General features: G+C 41.6%; 3 protein-coding genes across 4 annotated transcripts; 1 reads left to right on the top strand and 2 right to left on the bottom strand.

Moving 5' to 3' along the window:
• Positions 1-217: 217 nt before the first annotated feature.
• rab7b (RAB7b, member RAS oncogene family) lies at positions 218-4,928 on the top strand. The gene is made up of 6 exons (XM_076990216.1): positions 218-438; positions 1,070-1,138; positions 1,902-2,028; positions 3,153-3,371; positions 3,534-3,662; positions 3,843-4,928. The coding sequence occupies exons 2-6, from the start codon at positions 1,086-1,088 to the stop codon at positions 3,930-3,932; spliced, it is 618 nt and encodes a 205-aa protein (XP_076846331.1). The 5' UTR covers positions 218-438; positions 1,070-1,085; the 3' UTR covers positions 3,933-4,928.
• A 135-nt stretch (positions 4,929-5,063) lies between these two features.
• On the bottom strand, positions 5,064-8,194 carry ubl4a (ubiquitin like 4A). Of its 2 annotated transcripts, none has more exons than XM_076990218.1 (5): positions 8,006-8,194; positions 7,675-7,780; positions 7,383-7,579; positions 7,120-7,237; positions 5,064-5,607 (listed from the first exon to the last, which is right to left on the bottom strand). In XM_076990218.1, the coding sequence occupies exons 1-4, from the start codon at positions 8,051-8,053 to the stop codon at positions 7,130-7,132; spliced, it is 459 nt and encodes a 152-aa protein (XP_076846333.1). In that variant the 5' UTR covers positions 8,054-8,194; the 3' UTR covers positions 5,064-5,607; positions 7,120-7,129. The 2 variants fall into 2 exon arrangements, with proteins under 2 accessions (XP_076846333.1, XP_076846332.1); XM_076990217.1 differs by having other exon boundaries at positions 5,064-5,686; positions 8,006-8,193.
• Positions 8,195-13,575: 5,381 nt separating this feature from the next.
• On the bottom strand, positions 13,576-17,112 carry b2ml (beta-2-microglobulin, like). Its single transcript, XM_076990244.1, has 4 exons — positions 16,921-17,112; positions 14,835-15,107; positions 14,696-14,724; positions 13,576-14,493 (listed from the first exon to the last, which is right to left on the bottom strand). Exons 1-3 carry the CDS (start codon positions 16,982-16,984, stop codon positions 14,711-14,713), a joined length of 351 nt encoding a protein of 116 aa, XP_076846359.1. The 5' UTR covers positions 16,985-17,112; the 3' UTR covers positions 13,576-14,493; positions 14,696-14,710.
• Between the last annotated feature and the right edge of the window lie 582 nt (positions 17,113-17,694).

Consider the following 17,694-nt stretch of genomic DNA (forward strand, 5'->3'; position numbering starts at 1 on the left):
TTTAATCACCATTCAATTTAAAGTTTCGCACGATAGTCACCGAAACTGAACACGACCACTTTTTTGTACACTAGTTTTGTACACTCAAAAAAAAATTATTGTTTTTTATTTTATTTTTTTATGAACGTGGCCTAATCTAGTTAATCTAGTGTTAAAAAGAGCAGATGGAGTTAAAGTAGATGTTTTTGAAGTCCTCCATCTTAGGGTGATTAAGACCTCCGAGGCTCTTCCCGTGGTGAGCGGCGCGTCAGGCCCTTGTGACCGCGGCCATGTTCGGCTAGAAAGGTGCACGGTCCCCCCCAGCAGATGTTCCTCTCCGAGACGGATAGCGTTGGACACACACACTCGGAGGACATTTATTCGGAGAACCGCACACGAAAGGAAACCCCAACCGTCAGCTAACGTCGTCTTTGCGTCTTGAAAGTGAAGAGGCGGAAGGTAAAGCTGCGTGTTTTTCACCCCGGTGTGTTTTCCTCGGGAAAAACGAAAATGACGGGGTGGCTCCCGGGCGGCTGCTGCGTCGAGTGTGTGTGTGTTTTAAACCCATTTAAAGTCCCTCAGGCTTCACCGAACCGAGCTTTGCCTCGTCTCCGTCGTGGCGAGAGAAGACGGCGTTGGTTATTCGGCCGAACCGTCCCGGTTTTAATGTCGAAATGGCGAAATTGGCCCGAGCTGAGCCGCCTTATCTGCCCTTGCCAAACAACTTGTGAACCAAAACAGTGTCGAGTTGCTCGGATATAACTCCACGTTTCGTGTTTTAGTGTTAGAGACAAAAATAACAATAAACCACCAACTATTTTAAAAGCATTCGTGTTTTTTAAACGCGGGGAGGTCACCGTTTTCGGGACCGCTGCGTGTGTCACTGTTTCCCCGGTATTGAACGCGGCGTTTACGGCCGTGCCGGTGGTATACGTGTTTATTGACCTGTGGTGTGTGTTTCACAACGTTCAGGCTGTTTGAAATGGTTGACATTCGTGACGAAAGGACCCCACTTGTGTTAAAAGTTGGTGTGTGAAACAGACGAGGTCCGTAACGTGGTGTCATAACGTGTGGTTACGTGTCTCTCCAGCTCTGCTCTGGACGTCATGACCTCCCGCAAGAAGGTGCTGCTGAAGGTGATCATACTGGGAGACTCCGGGTGAGGACCGACACTCGCACCAGGAAAACGGGGGTTTTACAGCTCCAAAGACCATAACCTGAGCTCTCTGACGTTCACTTTCGTGTTGATTTGATCTTTGTATCCTGTGCATCAGTGGTAGGATTTCTTTTACAGCCACTCACGTACTGGAAACTTCCACCTAGTTTCACATATCTGCCATTCGTGGCCTTGGCCTTTAGGTGAGGTTGAATTCTCTACTGTGCCACTAAGCTAAAATAATATTTTCAATATGTCCTATAATGGCAAGTGTAACTGGCTCCTTATCACTCTGATCAAAATCACTGGAAAGAGAAATCAGACGGCTAATCTTTAAATCTTTTGGCACAGCTACGGGACGCTGGATGTTGAGGGTACTCTGGAACTAACTGATACCGTCTGGGGGTTCTGAGTGTCTCGGCGTCGAGTTAACTGAGCTGTGTTATAACAGCTTCAATGTAATGTGATGCTGTGCTCTATGTAAAAGAAGTCGCAGCAGCTGGGCTCCTGGTCTCCTTCCGTTAGCCCTGCGCACACAGCTGGCTGGTATTGATGCTCAAGCCGTATTGTTGATGAAATAACTGCTCCGTCAGCAAATTCATTGTCATTCATGTTTTGCTCAGGCTCACTTTAAAGTATATAATGTTGAATAAAATGTACAATGGTATAGTAGTTCTGTTTTTCATAGAATTGAGTTTTCTGCAGTGTAGATTCTGTGAAAAAATGTCCCGCCGTGAATTTGATTCTATGTTCACTTTTCCTACAGGGTGGGGAAGACTTCTCTAATGAACCAGTATGTTAACAATAAGTTCAGCAACCAGTATAAGGCCACGATTGGTGCAGACTTCCTGACCAAGGAGGTTATGGTGGATGACAGGCTTGTTACTATGCAGGTTTGTCTTGCTCTGTACATATGACCAAGCTGATGTGAAACTAGAACTGTGGAGATCTCTGTACTCCAGGAAGCTTTAGTTTAGGAAACAGGACACGTTTGTTGTTAGCAACGCTGCCAGAAGCATATTAAAACTCTCGGCTAGTTCGACGCAGTTGTAGTAATTTGCCAATTTCTAATAAACACACAAAAAAGTGATTTTTATGAAATCTCTAGAACATTAAATGGTGAAATAAAATGTCTGCAGAATCCTGAATCCAGAAGAGCACTTAAGTGTCTCGTAGTGTCCTGCAGCTTTGTTTGCCAGTATAAAATTATAGATTAAAAGTCTCTTTAGGTCGAAACTGCATCCTGCCAGAATAAGAGCCCCAGACCTCCTCATCACCCTAAAATTCGGCAGCAGCGTTGCGTCAGTCTGATGTCTCAGACTAGTGAGTAACGCACCTGCAAAGGCCATTGATGTGACTATGATGTCACTTCCTTAGCGCTTTTGTTTTGGAAACGCCCAAATAGGGTTTCTGCCTCATTCCTTTACTGATGCTAGAAGGCAAACCATTTTGATGGTGTTTTGTTCATTAAGATTAAAATTAGAAGCCACACAACATGGTGATGAGCACTGCTGTCTTGATTGGTGTATTTTTAAACCCAATAAAAATGCATTGGTTATTGGTTTCGACAACTAGAAATGCAGTCATCTTCAAAACAAGATGTGTACGTGTAAGGGCCCTTAATCAACCGCTTGCTGGATTCTGACAGCCTGTTAGGCACCTCATTAGTGCTCAGCACGCTTCACCAAACCCTGTTTGTTGTGATCTCACTCATTCTTTGAGCTCGTGATATGTGGCTACCTTCCTGGTAATTTCCCAGAAAGCACTTGAGTTTGTCAGAACGGGTTTCTTTTTTTTATTATTATTATACATAAAGCACAGGTGCCAAGGAATGTTTATCCTTGTTACATACAGCTGAATGATTCGCCAGAAGGCAGGCGCGATCTGAGAAAGTGTCAGTACCTCTTAAAGAACTTGTGACTATGCTTTTCACAGATGTATTTCAGGAAGAGCAGATCTTATTGTTTTTTTTCCCCTTTGCTGGATGGATAATTTTGTGCATTATTACTGCTGATAGATTTGGGATACAGCCGGACAGGAGCGTTTCCAGTCTCTGGGCGTGGCGTTCTATAGAGGGGCCGACTGCTGCGTACTGGTGTACGACGTCACGGCCCCCAACACGTTCAAGACTCTGGACAGCTGGAGGGATGAGTTCCTGATCCAGGCCAGCCCTCGTGACCCTGAAAACTTTCCCTTTGTGGTACTCGGAAACAAGATCGACTTGGAGAACAGACAGGTTAGAGGGCATCTTCATTTCTTGTGTCATGTCAAACTTCCAAAATGTTATCTTGACAGTGTCGCAAACGTACTCGCAGTTTCGATTAACGTAGCATGGTGTTTACCATGGCGCCAATGGAATCGGCCATGTTTGTTGACTAAAACTCGCTGCTTTGTACAGGTCACAACGAAACGAGCCCAGGCGTGGTGTCAGAGCAAGAACAACATCCCTTATTTTGAGACCAGTGCCAAAGAAGCCATCAATGTGGACCAGGCTTTCCAGACAATTGCTAGAAATGCACTCAAACAGGTACAGAGATGTGTGATCAATCCCATGAATACACGTGAGACCGTGTTTGAAGGCAATACAAATAAGATTACCAAGAACTCCATGAAGACATGCTCTCGTTGTGTGCCACAGCTCGATTTAGGTCACCTGGACATTTGCCAATATATTCACCATTTTAAAATTTTGTACTGTCCCTTCCAGGAGTCTGAGGGGGAGCCCTACGATTTTCCTGACCAGATCAAGCTAAGGGACGACAGACCCACCTCCTCCAGTGAAGGCTGCAGCTGCTAAAGGAGAGAGAGAGAACCAACACTGAGGGGCGGAAGGAAGGAGAGAGGGATGATCAGCAGAGGCCGAACCATCACAACCCAGCTCCACCCCCCCCAAACCCTGCTCCATGTGCCGTCATCTGCGAGACCTCCGGAGTTTGAAAAGCCAAGTGACGGTGTTCCCCCTCTGTCTGACGAACATGTGGCAAACTGTTAGAGGAAACGGGGGGGATAGTGTGACCGGTTTCCTCCAACATAGCATTACTTTTAAAGCTACAGCTCCCAGTGTCACTATCGAAGACTGTCACCACGCCCACTTTGTTCGTGCAACTTTATTGTATTTTTTTTCCCCCTTAGAAAATGATTGTCTGCCAAATTTGTTCTTTTCGTTCTGCGTTGTACTTAGCAGTCATCCCTTAATTCTGTTACGCACATCAAATGCTGACCGTGCATTCTCTTCTGTAAAGTGCACCACTGATAAAAGGTGTCAAATCCATCTATATCTGCATGTCATCCATATAAATGAGCAACCATCTATGGTATTCAGTCAAGGACATATATAGTCTTAACTTGAATGTTTGTTTTTGTCAAGTACTTTAATCAGGATTGTTTTGGGATTGCTGGATCGTGGTGGGAATGGTATTGCCACAATCATATATAGCCATTTGCACCATTTATCTCTTGAGCCTTTTAAAGTTCATGATCACATACGTGCACTCAGCATTTGGTATGTATCAACTTGTACAACTAGCGTAGGAAGTAGGCATAAAAGTGAAACACAACTGAATCGTGTACTCAGAAATATCCAAAGCACAGGTGTTTCATGGAACCAAGTGTCTTCACTTCTAGTGTGTCTTTTCATGTTTTCTTTTTGTACATTTACATACTGTACTGATTAATGTATACACACCCACATACCTTAAGTCTGAGAACTACATTTTTATAATTGAGGAAGAAATAAATTGGTTAAGCAATGTTTTAATGCAAGTAAAAAAAATAAATACATGTCCTTGGCCAACCAGACCATTGAACCTTTTTAGGTATCATGCAAATTGACTAGACAGAGCTGAAGACGCATTTATGGCCAGAGTTTGAGACTCTTCCCCCCCCATATTGCTAAACATCACAATTAAAAACCAGTAAGAACAATAAAGCCAGTGAATTTATTTTACTTTTAATATTTACAAAGTCAGCAATTCACCCACATATGGCCAAGCACACATGTTCCGTGGTCAGTGGTGACCAGCACAGCTTCTCCGACTGTCATAAATAATCCACTTGAGTTAAACATGTGCGCACACAGACACACACACACACACACACACCAGATCTGCCAAAATCTGAGCTTACATGATTCCTTGATCCTTTAAATATTAGTATGTCACAAAAAGTAACCAAGCCTCACACTGTGGTCTAATTCGAGTTCAATTTGCAGTCACTTAACCCGTCTGTAAAAGCGTAGCCACCAATACGAGCTGCATTTATTAGACTTGGTTACTACTGTTCCAAGAACACTTACTCCAGTGCCCAAAGGTTTTGTTGAAAAGCCTTGAGCATGAACCTCCATTCCAGTGCCTTGAACGCTGATTAAGTGAAGGTGTAGTACTGTCCCATGCTGGTGAGCGTCCTTACTTCGAGGAATGTTAGCGACCAAAGCCAAAGTACTGCAGGTCCGTGTGGCGGCTCGGGGCTCCAGACTCGGAAAGACAAGCAGAAGTGAAGTTGAAAATGGAGCTGGGTGTCATACTGTGTACATAATTACCGTCGTTACACTTCCTAAAAACAAAGGACGAAGAAAGCAGTCAGTAGACTGGTTAGGAATCCTGAGTTGAGCCTCTATCCTACGTCAGCCACAAGTGCTAACTAAATTAAACAGGTGATTTCCAGTTCTGCTCTGAGGCGTTGACAAATTGCATTTTCAAACCAAATAAGCAGTCGCCATTGCTGCTTCTCATATGTTAAAGAGTGCTGCCTTGTCCACTGAGAGACATCTAAAAAAATATCTGGAAAATCAATGTATGATTTTTAATAATTTATTTGTGTTACTGCTGCAAATAAGTATTTGAACTGAAAAATCAATGTTAATGGCCTTTGTTTGCAATTACAGAGGTCAAACATTTCCTGTAGTTTTTCACCAGGTGTGCACACACTGCAGTAGGGATTTTGGACCATTCCTCCACACAGATCTTCTCCAGCCAGGTTTCTGGGCTGTCACTGAGAAACACAGAGTTTGAGCTCCATCCAAAGATTTTCTATAGGGTTTAGGTCTGGAGACCGGCTAGGCCACTCCAGAACTTTGATATGCTTCTTATGGAGTCACTCCTTGGTTATCCTGGCTGTGTGCTTTGGGTCATTGTCATGTTGAAAGACCCAGCCACGACCCATCTTCAGTGTTCTAACTAGGGAGGGAGGTCGTTCCCCAAAATCTCACAATACATGGCCCCGGTCATCCTCTCCTTAATACAGTGCAGTTGGCCCGTCCCATGTGCAGAAAAACACCCCCAAAACATGATACTTCTACCCCCCCCCATGCTCCACAGTAGGGATTGTGGTTTTGGGATGGTACTTATTCTTTGTCCTCCAAACACGATGAGTGGAATTAAGACCAAAAAGTTCTATTTTGGTCTCATCTGACCACAGAACTTTCTGCCATGTCTCCTCTGGATCATCTAAATGGTTCTGGGTTGATTCCTCACCTGAGCTCCAGTACGAGGGAACAGACAGTCATGTTTAGCTTCTTCCATTTTCTAATAATTGCTCCAACAGTGGATCTTTTTTCACCAAGTTGCTTGGCAATTGCCCTGTAGCCCTTTCCAGCCTTGAGGAGGTCTACAATTCTGTCTTTGGACAGCTCTTTGGTCTTGTTAGTTCATGTTTGTAGTTGGAGTCTTACTGATTGTGTGGGATGGACAGGTGTCTTTATGCAGCTAACAACCTCAAACGTGCTTCTAATTTACAATAATAAATGTAGTGGAGGTGTACTTTTTTCAGAGGCGGACTAACAGGTCTTTGAGGGCCAACATTTTTTGCTGATTGGCAGATGTTTAAATACTTATTTGCAGCAGTAAATTATTTTTTAAAAATCATACAGATGAGATTTTTTTAGATTATGTTTCTCACAGTGGACATGCACCCAAGATTGCCCTCCATGATTTCTACATGGGAGAACTTGCAAGGTCACAAGGTGTTCCAATACGCATTTTCCTCACTGTAGCTTGTCTAGTCCATGTACGAGGTATCCATTCCCTCAGTCTCGGGGTGCAACAGACGTATAGCCAGCCGTTCGATGTCGTCTAGACTGAGCTGTCTAAGAGAGCGCTCATAATCCTGAAAGGGAGGGGTGGACAAAAAGGCATATCAGATGAACCTTTGACGAGTCATCACTCCTGAGTGCAAGTTCAATACATTTCTTGCTAGAGTTTTTTTTCCATACCATAGCACAAGAAGTTGAATAGCTATTTTAAAAGATCACCTTCACTATCTGCTCCTGAACTTTGGCAGCATCTGCAGGACTGAAGTGTTTGGCCAGGACACCGGACAGCAGCCGCCACACCTCGCTGCCCCCGCCGCCCTCCGCGCCCGAGGCGCCGCCGCGCTCCCCCGCGGGCCGCACCACCAGGTTGAGCTTGGCCTCGGGGCCGATGGAGTAGTCACTCAACCTGTACTCGTCTGAAAGCAAGACAGGAGAAGCCATGAAGGACAACGGTGGTGCCGGGCGTGTGTCGCCCCCACACGGCCGCGAGAAGAACCCCACCCGCTCCTACCTGCCAGGGCTTTCCCTTTGTACAGCAGCCGCTGCTGGTCCGGCGGGATGTTCAGGCGCTCGAACACCAGTTCCTTCACCGTCGACACCTTCTCGTTCTCGGTAACCTGTAACGACGAGAGCCGTGACCCCCCCAAACACATTATCCGACATTTCTGGCGTTCGTTCGCCTCAGAACGACGGAATCTCACGCGCAAAAACGTCGCGTGAACGTCCGTCGCGTGAAGGATACGTGAAGCTAACTAGTTAGCTAAGCTAACGACAACGGCGGAGAAGCCGCCGTTATAACGCTACCTCTTCCCTCGCGGATTAAGCGAGGCGGTTCGTCTCACCTGTACGTTACATTCTTTCCCCTGAAGCGGCTTCACGGTGAGGATCATACTGACATTTGTTTTTTAAAACAAAAACGACGGCACGACAAAAGAAATCATCAAACAGGATTCTTCAACATTAGCTCCCGATGTTTCCCACGGATGTGACGTCGTGGATTCGCACGGAAATGACGTCGAAGGAACGCAACGAACCACCGTAACAGCCTTAAGTGTCGCGCCCACGTTCCCGTTGACGAAATAAACAAATAAAATATCTGGGGGGGTATTCCAAGAAGCGGGTTTAACAAACTCTAAACTTAACCCTGAACTCGGAGTTGTCTTACCCCGATCTGATATACTCAGAGTTTTCGGTTCCAAAACGGCGGATCGGAATTAAAGTAATCAGGGTCGCTCAACTCTGAGTAGGTTCTGGGTTGACCCAGACAGAAGCGCGTTCACGCGTAACTATGAAAGGCATTCTTAATGGAACGCAGATTAATAGGATTTATCATGGACTTAAACGCGAAAATCAGCCGAACATCGTATTTCACACCACTGTTGCTTGAAGTATTAATGACTGCGTATGCAGAATATTTAGATATTATTAAACGTAAATGTAATACTGCGGTAGCTGCTAGAGAAAGGCAGTCAGCATGTCAAAAAATTGCCAACAGAGTTAATGCGTGAGTGAAAATGATATTTTTATATTTAGCAGAAGGGTGCGATTATATTATTTTCTCCACCTTTATAATACTGTATTGAGTTTTTAAATATTTTTTAATTGAACACTTACTAATTCCAGGTCTAATCTGAGTGGTGTGAAACACACATGGCATCAGATAAAAATGAAGTATAAGAATATTGTACAAAGTGGTATGGCTGTACATAACTATATCTTATATTTATTTACAGGAAAAATGAAATAATGAAACATAACAGTGAATTTGACTGTAATGTATATTAAAAGGTTACAGGGTGGATGGTGGGGTGGGTGGTGGGGTGGGTGGTGGTGGTGCATGATTTAATGTGGAAAGCAGTGATTGCAGATGGAGTCTCTGACAACTCCACCATCTCTGTTGTCACCCACATGCATGTAAGGTTCCTCGTCTGTGGGCATGTCAGAGATGGTAGGCTGTCGCTCTTCCTGGATGGTTGCAATGTTGTGTAATACCACATATGCCATTATTATGTGGCACGCCCTATCAGGGGTTACTCTGAGCCCCTTCAGGCACTGGAACCTGGCCTCGAGGATTCCTAGGGTCATTTAAATTCTTGCCCTGGTTTTGCTGTGGGCCTGATTGTAGCGGGACTGTGGTCCAGGTGCAGGATCTGAATAGGGAGTCATAAGGTAGGCCTATAGGACCGGCAGGGATACCCTCTGTCTCCATGAAGGAGGCCGTCATGTCCTATAATCACATCTAGGGTTTGCAATGATTTAACTATTACACTGTATGTGAACAACTAGCAAAACTACCGCAGGCCTACTCTGTTCAGATTTGTTGTACAGTGTGGAATCATACATGGATCCTGGCCATCTGGCTTCAACATTTGTGATGAGGTGGGAAGCATCACATATGATCTTGATAGGAAGAACGGTCAGTTACAATAGCTACGTTATTTTTGTTACCATTAAAGATAAGTACATTATTCATTAAGGATTATAAAGGTTAGTACCTGTACAGTTGTGATCAAATTTATTCAACCCCCAATGCTGCGAAGGGTTTTATGGAATTCAGTGCACATTTGTAATTGTGTTCATAATGAAATCTTACAAGGACTTGTTAAAGAACTAAATGCAACTAAGATAGCATCAATTTTTTTTGTCATAAAGTATTAAATGGCCTTTTTGTGATTTCTTCATTGACACAATTATTCAACCCCTTTACGACTACCACTCCTAAGAACAGAGGTTCATTCCAGTGTTTTCCATCAGGTATTGAAAACATCTGTGGATGTCAACGAGCAGCAATCAAGCATGATAAGCACCAATTAGGCAGATTTAAAAGGACTGTGATACTCAGCTCCTTCTAGACATCTACTGGTGTGTTTCCAAGCATGGTGAAGGCAAGAGAATGGTCCCAGAAGACAAGAGAAGAGGTTATTGCTCTTCACAAGAATGGCAATGGATATAAAAAGATTGCGAAGTTGTTAAATATTCCAAGAGACACTATCGGAAGTATCATTCGCAAGTTCAAGTTAAAGGGCACAGTGGAAACGTTACCTGGTCGTGGCAGAAAGAAGATCCTGACCGCGACTGCTGTGCGCTACCTGAAGCGTAATGTGGAGAAAAATCCCCGCGTGACTGCTAAGGAACTGAAAAAAGACCTGTCAGATGTGGGCACTGAAGTTTCAGCTCAGACAATAAGGCGCGCACTGCATAACGAAGACCTCCATGCCAGAACGCCCAGACGCACCCCCTTGCTGACTCCAAAGAACAAGAAAAGTCGACTGCAGTATGCCAAAAGTCATGTGGACAAAGCCACAACAGTGTACTGTGGTCAGATGAAACTAAATTAGAACTGTTTGGGACAATGGACCAGCGCTATGTTTGGAGAAGGAAGAACCAGGCTTATGAACAAAAGAACACCTTGCCTACTGTGAAGCATGGCGGGGGGTCAATTATGCTTTGGGGCTGTTTTGCTTCTAATGGTACAGGAAAGCTTCAACGTGTGCAGGGTACCATGAATTCCCTTCAGTACCAGGAGATCTTGGAGGAAAATGTGATGGAGTCAGTCACAAACCTGCGGCTTGGGAGACGTTGGACCTTCCAACAGGACAATGATCCGAAGCACACATCCAAGTCCACTAGAGCATGGTTGAACATGAAAGGCTGGAACATTCTAGAGTGGCCATCGCAATCACCAGACTTATATCCAATTGAGAACCTCTGGTGGGACCTAAAGAAGGCAGTTGCAGTGCGCAAGCCTAAGAATGTGACTGAACTGGAGGCTTTTGCCCATGAAGAATGGGCTAAGATACCCATAGGTCGCTGCAAGACACTTGTGTCAAGCTATGCTTCACGCTTGAAAGCTATCATAACTGGAAAAGGATGTTGTACTAAGTACTAAAAAATAATGTCACTAGGGGGTTGAATAAAACTGATAATGATGTGAGCACAGTAAAGACATTTGTGGTTATTCCATCATAAATATTATGTTATGTTTGTCTAATTTATAAGTGCCTCTTTGATATAATTGTAAATAAGATGACTGAAATGATCAAAATCAATGTCAAACTGGCCAAAACACTTTATTTCAGTGGGGGTTGAATAAATTTGATCACAACTGTACATTAATGCTATGGATGAATATTCATGTTCTAATGGTGCTGGAATAGGTAGCATATGTAGGTTCCATCAATACAGCCAATCACTCTAGGATTGTAAAATGTAAATGGAATTTACATTAAAATGTAAATGGAATGAAGTTCGTTATATATTGCCTCTCCTTTGCTTAATTTCTTTATTGTCCGTGTGAATTAAAGACAAACCAATGATGCTGTGGAATTCCTCTTTGATGTCCATAACTGGCTTAAGCCCAGGAAACACCACAAAACCGGGCACTAGTCATTTTGATGCCGGACATAGTTTTCGGACAGACCGACATACAGTAGCTTTGCTGACAGATTCCGCATCTCCTACACTATAAAGAAAACTTCCACTAGCAAAAAACGAAGACCGATATATAACAATCTGGAGAGAATTTAGGGCTGATCCGCGATGTGTAATAGTTGAAATGTTATTATAATAATAAAGTTATTGATGTAAATAATGGATTGTGCTGAAAACGATAACGTACATTAAAAAAATAATCCGAAAATGATAGTAGGCCTATGTCTATTCGGGGTTTTATAAGGCGTTCCCGACGAAGAACTCAGCGAATAAACTGAGTTTCAATATCCACATGATCTTCGAGGAAAGGACACGTCATGATGACGTGTTTGTAACTCTGGTTCAGGTCCAAGTTAACCTGCCAGCGAGCAGGTTAGCTTCAGAGCATAAGTTGCTATAGTAACTGACTCCGGTTCTCTCTAAGCTCGGTTTCTGGAACGGAAAATCTCGAGTTTCCGCGAACTCTGAGTTAACTTACCCGGGTTTTCTCGCTTAACCCGCTTCTTGGAACACCCCCCTGGACTCATCAACTCTGCTTTGCGCGAATATAAGGTGTTCTGTCGAATTTTCCTACCTTATCGATATTTCCTATCGTGTCGGAGGGCATCGCGTATTTGTAGACGTATATCTGTAGAGTTTGTTTACCTTATGGAAACGTCATAATGTTGCGCAAATCAGCGTTTAAAAGTTATTATAATCTTTAAAATAAAAGTTTTATTTTGCGTATTTGCGTATTACATGTATTGTAATTAATATTAATGCAAAGATTGTTTACATCTTTGTATGAACATGTTTTTAGCCTGTGTGTCATTATAAACCAGCGTTAAGTTCACTAACACTATAGGTAGGAAATTTCGACAGCCTAAATTTCATTATAAAACATCATTAAGCCACCAAAATCATGACGTAATAGTGACTTGCGCATGCGCAGTAAGCCTAGGTAGGAATTTTCGACACTGGTGTGCGTTCAAATATGTCTTTTATATAAAAAACAGTGAATCTGCTAAACCTACCAGTAAGATTATTTGACCTTTTTTATTATCCTTTGAGCTATAGGCCAACCGGCCTAGGAAAAGTCCTACTGCTCACGAGAGATATATTTGCCTTATATTTGCCAAATATATTTGCCTATATTTGCCATGAGAGATACATGCGTGCCTTACTGCTCACGGGAGACATATGTGTGTCCTACTGCTTACAAGATATACGTCTGTCTTACTACTCATGAGAGATATGTGTGTCCTACTGCTTACGAGAGATGTGTCCAGATGTTGTTTCAGATATGTATTGGGCACATCCGTCAGTCACACAATTAATTCCCACATATACTTTTCTATTTCCATTCCGAATTCATCTTCCCATTTGCATTTGATAGCCTGTGTTGAAATCTGTGACCCAGTAGTAGGCTACGTGCCTATTAAGAGTATGCAGTGCACACATGATGTCAAAGCTGAGCAGGTGTGACCTTACAAGGTCTTGAATTTCATTTGAAAATAGCTGAAAAAAATGTGACACCAAGTTTACTCCTTTCCTGGCATTCATTAAATGAGACATCTATCCTGTATGTGTACAGATCTCTAATGGAGTTTATACAGGTTTCTTTCTGCAGTATAAATACAATATTTAAATTATAGCAGGAGGAAATGCAGTTCTCACATGTCTCACAAGTATTTGGGCTTTCTTTGCCATGACATGTTGAGATTTGCTGCCCAATAACTTAAAATTAGCTAAACCAAAAGTGCCTTCAGGTTTGGGTTTGCATTAGATGCTTGAAATAACCATTAATAATAACTGCTTTATAACCTTTGCTCATTCTTCTCATGCCCACCATTAACGTTGCTTTACCGCCTACTTCCATCCTAATCGTCTGTATCCATCAGATCATAAAGCCTTTTGGGTCAAGTGAACTTTATTTAAGCTGAATTAAATGTCTCCTGATTAAGCAGAAGACATTTAAAATAATTGCATAAAGAACCATTAGTTGGGGAAACATTGTTTTTATTAAATGAAAACCAATGATAAGTGATGAATGATGATGGTGATGATAATGAATGATGACATATGGAGCTCTTTTTAACACCGGTTGATTTTTTTTACATGTTGTCCCAATGACCAATTTTTAAACCTTGATTTGAAATATTGATTCATTTCTCAATATAAAAAAATAAAAAGTAAGCAATCAATAATGTTCTAAATCTCTATAAACAGTGGTAGACCAGAAAAACAAAGTAATGGCTTTTGTGCAACAACATCTACTAGCTACAGACACGACAGTTAAGTTAATTGCAATTATCAGAGTAATAATGTCATGAATGGAGCCACTCCTTCTGTCAGTCCTGTCCATGTCTTCTGTTGTTCCTCACCTTCTTGTTAGATCTGTGATTACCCCCTTGCTTTGCTCTCAGCTGTTTCTGATTTAGATTTGATTTGTTTGGTACTTATACTCCCAGTGTTTCGGTCCCCCTTTGTAAGTCAATGTGTTAGTGATCCCCTGGTTAATAGTAGTCCTGGTCTGTAAGTGCTTCCTGTGTTTCTAGTTCTTGTATTTATTATATTATCTGTCTTTTGTTATCCGAGTTATCCTGTCTGGTTGTTGGTTTCTTGTTTTGTTGTAGATTAATTTGAATTTGTTATGCCTAACCGTTCCCGTACCCTCTGGGTACGGGTCTGGCTGGAGGAGGCTACTTGTGTTAGTCATGTCAACACCCCAGTTTCAGAATTGATCAAATATCGAAAAACACGTGTCTCTCATAAAGATGCTTATAAAAAAGTGTGTTCGATTTTACAAAGTTACAGAGCAATGTGAATGCATTGACAAAAGAGCTGATCTTCAAAGATCCAAGCAGATAAGATTCAATCTTCCAATAAACTTTATGGTGTCCAACCATATCAACTGATCCTGTTGAATAGAAAAAATAATAAATAAAAGACATTTAAAACATTTTAGAAACATCTTTGAAAAACATTGTTACTTAAAAGTTGTAAATAAACTTTTTTTCTTATATATAAGTCGACCTGTGAACTATGAAAGATTATGTTAATTCTATCAAGAGTATAAAGTAATGCAAATTTGCCTTTGTATATATTACACCAGTACTTACCCTGTGCATAGTAGTTTACATGTCGGGTTCTAGAAAGAAAGCAAAAAACAAAATCACCTTCAGATTTATGACATCATAATTTCCCAGGTAAGAACAGGTAACGTGCAGGTAGCCCAGACACCATCACTCAGACTCTCACCCCAGGTGTAGACCTTCTCCTCCGTCATGTGACGCACTTTGCAGGTGTACGTGTCCCCCTGACTGGGCTTGAATTTTGCACTCTTGGTCAGGTGGAACTGCCAGCCCTGCTCGAACGCCAGGTCTGTCTGCTTGTACTCTTTAATGACCTGCCCGTTCTTCAAGAGGTCAATGTTGATATCTGGCGGATGGAAGCCGCTCACATGGCAGATCAGTACGTTGTCTTTGCCAAACTCTCCAGGGTTTCGGCTGTAGACCTGGACTTTGGGGGAGGCTAGTGATGGACACATTTAAATACATGTTAAATGAAGAGCAAAACGGAACACAGGTTTTTTGCAAACAACTTACTTTGTTGGAGAAAACCAAAAAATATGGTTTTGGCAGCATTCCTTCATTATTTTTGTCACATGTTAAAATAAATGTTTAGAACTCTTCTTTGATGGGTTACTGCTTGTGTTAAGTTCTTTGGAGAACATGTGAGATGCCTACACTGGTTATATAGAGTCCTGCCTGTCTGACAGAAGGATGGAAGTGATTTTTGTTATTTTTGCCAAATATAAGAGTTTGTCTCAGTCCAGTTTGCACAGCTCTAAGCAGTTAGCTGAAAACATCAAGAGGTCAACAAAAGTAAGATCATGAGATTGGTTCAGATCACTGAGAAGCTTTGTTTGTTAATGATCTAAATGGTTAAACAAGATGTTTTTTATGTTTGTTTTCATGCATCAGTTTAATCTAGCTGTCGATCTATTAAAAACATTAACTAATTGCACAATTTGCTGTGCTTAAACACGATTAATCACATTTTTCCTTCATAAGACTGATGCTTTTAGTAATAGATATTTCAATGTAAAATACAATCAATATAAGATCAACACAATGTAATTATATTCATATTCAGATATGTTTGTTTAATTTAATCTTTTTTCAACTTTTAGATTATCTCTTGTGAACTGTGCTAGTTGAATTTCAGACAAAATCAATATCAACTGTGCAAAATATTAAGAACAAGAAATTCTTATATGTTTTTCTCTATACAGTAACAACTCAGCTTAGTTCTCCTTTATATTCAGCTAGTTACTGAGTCAGACCAGATTCTTCACATTATCAGGGGATAAAGCAGCTCTCTTCTATTGAATGATGGCCTGAAAGTGAACAACCTTCCACGGGAAGTAAACGCCCAGCTGCGTTAATTGCGATATATATTTTTGAACGCGTTAAATATTTCAAATTAATCATTACAATTAGCACGTTAATATTGACAGCACTAGTTTAATTACAATATCAGTTTATTTACAAATGATAGTTTATTGACATTTCTGTAACGCCAGCACTAGCTCTGCTCTGACCCGTTGCCCGACTACATGTTTATTATCGTTTATCTCTGATAAGTCCAGTATGGAGGTGAGGAGATATAAAACTGGAATCTAGAGACGTCTCATAACCTTAAGTAAAAAGTTAGGTTAAATAATGTTTATCTTATTAAATAAAAATTAAACAACCTACTAAACTACATTATTTCTTTAGTCTTTACATTAAAGCAAAACCATGCTTTTTCTATATAGTTTTAGTTATTTATACGATTATATTATTTGTATTTTCCAAATACTGTGGATCTGAAAACAAAATTACATTTGTCCCATATAAAGTAAGAAATCTGTCTAAAACGTAGGTCTGTTCTTTGTGCATAGACTTCAAACATGGTAGAGCTAGACGACCCTGTCCGCAACGCTTAAAGTGAAAGTAAAAACGGTAGGGGATTACCAGCAACGTCGCCTGTAAAAATAATAAACAAACCAAAAACTAAGTAATAAATAGTAATACGCATTTACAAAACGATTACATTTCGTGGCTCTACGTTAGTTATACAACGTTTTCATGTGGCTTTCATTACCAATTTATCTGCGATAAGAACGAGATAAGTAACGAGAAAAAAATATATATATAAAAAATGTCGAAAACAAGACGATAATCTAACCAATCAGAAGAAACTGTAAATTATTAGAGAAGAACATGTATAATATAAGATAATCACACCAAATTAAAGGGAGGACCGGGCAGACACTGCGCCACAGGCCTGGCGTACTTACACTGTTTGGCCAGGGAAACTGCGCTCAGGACGGCGAGCACGACCAAACCCAGTAACGTGCGCATTATCCTCCCGCAGTGCTGTACGACCGGTACCGAGAAATAAACACAGTAAAACCGCTTTTGTGATAGACGTCGGAGGTTTCCCAGAACCGTCCTGCTGTCCTCAAACACGGGGACGGAAATAAAGCGAAAGTACCGTACACACACTCATATACTCCGCCCTACTGTATTTTATAGCCAATAGGAAACGCCGGCGGCTTGTTGCTGCGCGAACATCGCGTCTGGCGGTTTTGCTCGCATGGAATTAGTTTATAAAAGACTCAGGATACATGACCCGACAATTAAATCTGAAAATTTGATATTCAGTGGAGAGGTTAAATAGCTATTTTGCGATTAATCACATTATTTCTTCTTATTTCTAAATTATATCTTGATTTCGCAAACACGCACGCACAGGCACAGACAGACACACACACACACACACACAATTTAAAAAGAAGTGAATGTACAAATCACCAGCTTCCTAATCAACCTCAATTAGAGTAACAAGGAAAAATTACTAAACTATGATTTAATACTGGTGTGGACAAAACTGGTGACTGGTGTGGACAAAACCACCTTGTAATCAACACCAGCAAAACAAAAGAGCTGCTGGTGCACTTTCGAAGGTCTAAGGCACACCCACCAAACAGCTGAGCATCCAGGGGCGGAACATAGAGACTGTTAATTCCTACAGATACCTGGGTGTCCACCTCAATAACAAACTGGACTGG

The sequence above is a fragment of the Brachyhypopomus gauderio genome, unplaced genomic scaffold (assembly GCF_052324685.1).
Source record: "Brachyhypopomus gauderio isolate BG-103 unplaced genomic scaffold, BGAUD_0.2 sc74, whole genome shotgun sequence".
In the NCBI taxonomy this organism is placed as follows: domain Eukaryota; kingdom Metazoa; phylum Chordata; class Actinopteri; order Gymnotiformes; family Hypopomidae; genus Brachyhypopomus; species Brachyhypopomus gauderio.